Source organism: Pyrus communis, chromosome 1 (assembly GCF_963583255.1).
Source record: "Pyrus communis chromosome 1, drPyrComm1.1, whole genome shotgun sequence".
Classification (NCBI taxonomy): Eukaryota; Viridiplantae; Streptophyta; class Magnoliopsida; order Rosales; family Rosaceae; genus Pyrus; species Pyrus communis.
The window spans coordinates 36874104-36879750 of NC_084803.1; the positions used below are offsets into that span (position 1 = coordinate 36874104).

Genomic DNA, 5647 nt, shown 5'->3' on the forward strand with positions numbered 1-5647 from the left:
CTCCACAAAACACTTAATCATAGAATTCGATGAATTTTTTCAGGATTATTTTAGGCTCCAGAAAACACTCAATCATAAAATTAGATATGTATCTGCAATTTTTGGGATTATTTGAATGATTTTTGTTTTTTGAATTTATGTTGTTTGTTAACTTTTGTAATAGACTATCGGCAATTATAGAAATTTATTTGATGTTTAAATATTGTTTCAATAACAGTTGCCACGCTGGATTGGAGAGGTGACTTTAATAAAGAATTTGATTTGCACAAGTGAGTAATCCAAGTTTTTCACTGTTCAGGACCGGGTCCATAATGTAGCATTTTCTAATTTACTATTAATAGAACCCTTGTTCTAACCTCGACTTATATGCTGATAATTCCTCTTGTATTACCAACAAACTTCTGTTACAAATCATAACCTTGTATTTGCACAAACATCCAGTATTTATACCAGATTGCATGCTAAGGCAGTTGCACCTTATTTTCCCAACTAACCATCAACAAACAACCACAACAATCAACCAATGATTCTAAGACACTTTTCAACTAACAATATCATCATATCCCAGCTTTGCACAAATATTACCAACAGTATCCTATCAACTATGAAAAAATCCCTATAAATAAACCAACTGATGCTAAGAAGTTACAAGCCTCCAGCCAACTAAATCAAGACTAATAGAGAGAGAGAGAGAGAGATAAATAAACCAACTGATGCTAAGAAGTTACAAGCCTCCAGCCAACTAAATCAAGACTAATAGAGAGAGAGAGAGAGAGAGAGAGAGAGAGAGAGAGAGGGAGAGATAAGTTGCCACTCTAATGGCCACTCCAGTCGTTGAAACAGAAATCCAACCCAAAATTCCTCTTGATCCCCAAACAAACGAACAGGATGAAAGTTACTTCGCCGCTGTAGAGTTGACGGTTTCTTCCGTGCTGCCCCTGACCATGAAGGCAGCAGTTGAGCTTGACGTTTTTAATATCATAGCCAGATAGGGTCCAAATGGCAAGCTCTCTGCATCAGAGATTGCAGCCATTATTGGTACAAAGAACCCTGATGGACCCGATATGCTGGATCGCATCCTGAAGCTCCTCGCCAGCCACTCGATCCTCAGCTGCTCAGTCGTTGGTGATGATGGCGATCACAAGTCTTTGAAGAGGCTCTACAGCCTGACTCCTGTGTCCAAGCACTATGTGACTAATGAGGCTGGTGTTTCTTTTGGCCCTGTGCTGCTGATGCTTCAAGACAAGATCTTCACAGAGAGCTGGTCTGTTTTCTATATCTTTGATTGAGACATGCACTGCTTATTTAATTATTAATTGGCACCCATTGAATTCTTAAAAGAGGTTTTCGCTGATTTACTTTTGAATTTATACCACCTAATTACTTTTCGAGATAAAATCTTCTGCATCTAAAATAAGTATGACTTCTCCGATTGTTGTTTGATACATATTTAATTTACGATAATAAAGTTAAGAAAAATTAACTGTATAAATACGTGTTAGTCATTAATCGAAACCACAGAAAGACCATACTAATTTTAGATGCAGCAGATTTGATCTCTTACTGTTAACTCTAGAATTTTATTTCAGCCAATTACTCACCTAAATTTTACAAATAGATATAGAAAAAAGAAGAGGGAGTGAATAATGAAAATGGAGGACGGAGAAAGGAAAAAGAAAGAACATGGAGAGAAGTGGTACGGCTGGGGTGAAAGAAAGAACAAAGTGAGAGAAGATATGTTAGGGTTTAGTTGTTAAAAGGCTTTTTCTAATAATATATGGGCTTAAAAGTTTGGGAACAATGGGATTAGAAATTAGGTTTTGAAGATAATACCCAAAACAGATTAAATGATAAAATAATTAAATAAATATTAATTTAATATAATTATTTGGTTCGGATCGGTTTTTAAACCACTGAAACCGAAATTAACCAAAGAATTTCAGTTCGGTTCGGTTTTTTTCAGTTTTTCGAACCCGCTCCTAATCATATGTATTATCATTCTAATAGAGATGAAGCACACATGTGCAGGTAGATCCTATCTTTATTAGGGAAATAGTACAAATGATGATAAATGTAACATTGCTCGTTTTGTTCTTTTGATCCATGTATATCGCCAATTTATCAAAGTGTGTATAAAATGATGTTTTTACCCTCTTTTAAGTAGCTCACATACCACGCGACCAATATGGACGGAAGGATGTATAAAGAAATTGGCAAATCTTACGGTGAAGGACAGATAATTAGTTTTTAATAAAAGTTCATGAAGGGAAATGGCTAAAGTAAAGATTCTAGTACACAAATGCAGGGAACAAGTCATTGAAAATCCCTGTAACTTTTATTAATTGATAAAATCTTGTACGTGAAAATTAATTTATAGATATCTAAACAGGTACCAGATGAAAAATGCAATTATCGAAGGAGGAATTCCATTTGAAATGGCTCATGGCTCGCACGCCTTCAAGTATGCAGGATACGACCAGCGGTTTAATCAAGCTTTCAACACAGGAATGAACAACACCACCACCATGCTTGTAAAGAAGATTCTTGAGGGTTACAAGGGTTTTGAGAACCTTAAGAAAGTTGTGGATGTTGGTGGTGGTCTCGGGGTGGCCATTAGTCTAATCACTGCCACATATCCTCACATTAAGTGTATCAATTATGATTTGCCTCATGTTGTAAAAGATGCTCCTAAATATCCTGGTACGATTTAATATTTGTTTTGCATGTCTTTGACGAGTACAGTTTAATTAATCTGGTAAATAACATTTATTTTATGCAATATTTTTCAGGGGTGGAACATGTAGGAGGAGACATGTTTGCAAGTATTCCCGATGCCGATGCTGTTTTTATGAAGGTGATTTTTTAATTTCTCAAGTGTACCTTCGTTTTAGTATATATACGAGACCTTTAAGGAAACATACTTTCATTATTTTTTATTTATAAAAAATAAGGATTAGTTGTGGGATCCACATCATATCGCACTTTAAAGATCAGAACTGTCTACTTTTCAAGTTATACCTTATAGATAATTCTTGCAAAATATTGACCAAATCGAAAATATTTGAAGCATCTAATTAAGTTTAAAGGAATTGACGAATAATTTGTTTAAGAAAAACATTGAAATTTCATCGTGATAAGTAAATTGGCAAATGGTTTAAGATTGAATTGAATTTTTGCAAAGGTGATCTATGAATTGAGACTTACAAAATAACGGTTCAGATTGTTGAAATTCGATGTAAAGTGGATTCGACAACTAATCCTTATTATCTGAATAAATTGAGGATCATTTCTCTTAAAGGGCCTATATATAAATATATATATATATATATATATTTTAACATATGTTATATGACACCCTTCTTAAGATGGGTTTTCTAAAAAAAAGATGGGTTTTCTAAAATAAATAAAAAAAATATTTTAGACGGATTAGGGCACTCAACAATGAAGTTTAAAATCCAAACCGTTTAATTTTGTATCGTTATATTTTTACAACAAAAGTATTGAAATCCAAAATTCTTTGACCATTTGATTATCATCATGAATTATGTTTATCTGCTTCTTATGTTATTGTTTGACAAGAAGATAATTTTGGATTCGATTAACTTTTTGGTCAGAATAATATTTGGAAGTCCTAAATGTCAAATTGTTCAGACCATCAGATTGCATTCATGGTTGGAATACATATGTTATGTGTGAAGCATTCCATTTAGAAGTTTGTTCAAACAATATACGCTTTACTGAATTTAGTGACCATTAAAGGAAATTTTAAGTTCAAATCTTATGTACGGCAAATTGTTGAATAATGTACGCTTTTATCTGTAGGGCATACTTCACGATTGGTTTGATGAGGACTGCATAAAATTGTTGAAAAATTGTTACAAAGCTCTTCCAATGGATGGAAAAGTGATCGTTGTGGACGCAGTTCTGTCAAACATCCCAAATAGTAGTAGTATTACGAAAAGTAACTTCCACCTCGATGTACATATGATGGTCCAAACCCCGGGAGGGAAGCAGAGGAGCGCAGAAGAGTTCATGGACTTGGCAACTGCTGCTGGTTTTAGTGGCATCAAATTGGCATGCTTTGCGGCCCATTTTGGTGTCGTTGAGTTCTACAAGTAGGACAGAAAAATGACATGCTTTCATACATGGTATGAGAATGAACGGATGCATAATACAGGTTTTGTTTGCTTTTTGTAATTTGCAAATGTAGCTTTGTTCTACAATTACTGCTATGGGAATAAATTATAAGGCATGGAACTTTGGCCTGATTTCATACACGGTCTATTGAGCTGTTCTGTACCCATCACGCATACTCGACCAACTCCAATGGTTGGGTTAAAACCCAAAATTTGAGTTTAAACCGCCTCAAAACTGCACCAATCATTGGGCTTAGAAAAACTTTTGGATTAAAACTTATTCTTGGGTTAGATTTTGCCCAAAATTTCAGCCAAGATTATGTTGTGGCCCACCATATGTGCGTGGACGCACCCGGAATTTTCTCATGCAAGGCGCATTGACGAACCTCATGCTTTTGCGCACAACAAAGCCGGATTGGGTGCAGCCCACCCCTGAGAGCTTTGTCAGCCACCCAAACCATAAAGTGTAATGCATAAGGTGTAATTGATGCGGAAAAGTGTGAATAATTAAAACTTGAATTAAATGAAACAAGAGTGCATATGTGAGCTAATCAGAACCCTTATTACAAACATCAATGCCAAAGTATAAGAGCAGCAAAAGTAAAAAGTATTCACACCCTAAAATGATGAAAATTATTACAGAAAGGTAAAGCCTTCATATGTTATCAGAAGTTTTGGTCAGTTATTGTTCCTCGTTTAGAATAGCTTAGCCTAGGGGTAGGCAACTGTTATGGCAGACGGGTAATCGTGATTATTTACCCATAACTGTTTAAGCTTTTACCTGCATAACCATTTAACCGTTGGGTATTTACATAAACGGGTATACCCATACCCATAACCGTTTATAAACGGTTAATCATACTCATAACCGCATACCCATTTACTCATAACAACATACCCTTTTACCCGTTTACTTTTTTTTTTTTTTACTCGTCTACCTATTTTTTTAACAACTTGAAAATTAAAAAGAAATTTGTCATAATTTTCTTTTTTCTAACTATTAAATACCGTTATAAGCGATGTCTCCTAATAATATTAACAACAATATTATTTATGAATATATGCGATGTCTCCCAATTATTCGATATATATGTAAGTACACATCAGTCTGCTAATAAGCTAATTTGAGAAATATTTGGATTTTTATTTAGAAGCATATGTTCATCGATCCAAACCATTTAATCGATTTCTAATTTTGGGGTCAAATATTTATTGAAAACTTGAGGCTAATTATATATATAGGCATCATCTGATAATAATATGTTTCTAAATGCTGAAGGTAATCATTATCTTGAATTGGTCAAAACTCCAAAAGACTTCTAAACAAAACTGTCGAACACTTTAATGCTTTAGCACATTCAATCACGTATATTAAACATTAGCCCGTTCTATCAACTATATTTTTTTTCTCAAGTGAGGCATATATATATATATATATATATATATTATATGACCCTTTATAACCAAATATATATCGGGATACTAAAGCTAGTTAGAAACTTTTTTTTTTT

The 5647-nt window shown here is 34.1% G+C and overlaps 1 protein-coding gene across 1 annotated transcript; it reads left to right on the top strand.

Annotated features, from left to right (window-relative positions):
- Positions 1-772: 772 nt before the first annotated feature.
- LOC137719531 (caffeic acid 3-O-methyltransferase 1-like) lies at positions 773-4232 on the top strand. The gene is made up of 4 exons (XM_068458574.1): positions 773-1264; positions 2390-2700; positions 2790-2854; positions 3823-4232. Exons 1-4 carry the CDS (start codon positions 1065-1067, stop codon positions 4117-4119), a joined length of 873 nt encoding a protein of 290 aa, XP_068314675.1. The 5' UTR covers positions 773-1064; the 3' UTR covers positions 4120-4232.
- The last annotated feature ends 1415 nt before the right edge of the window (positions 4233-5647 follow it).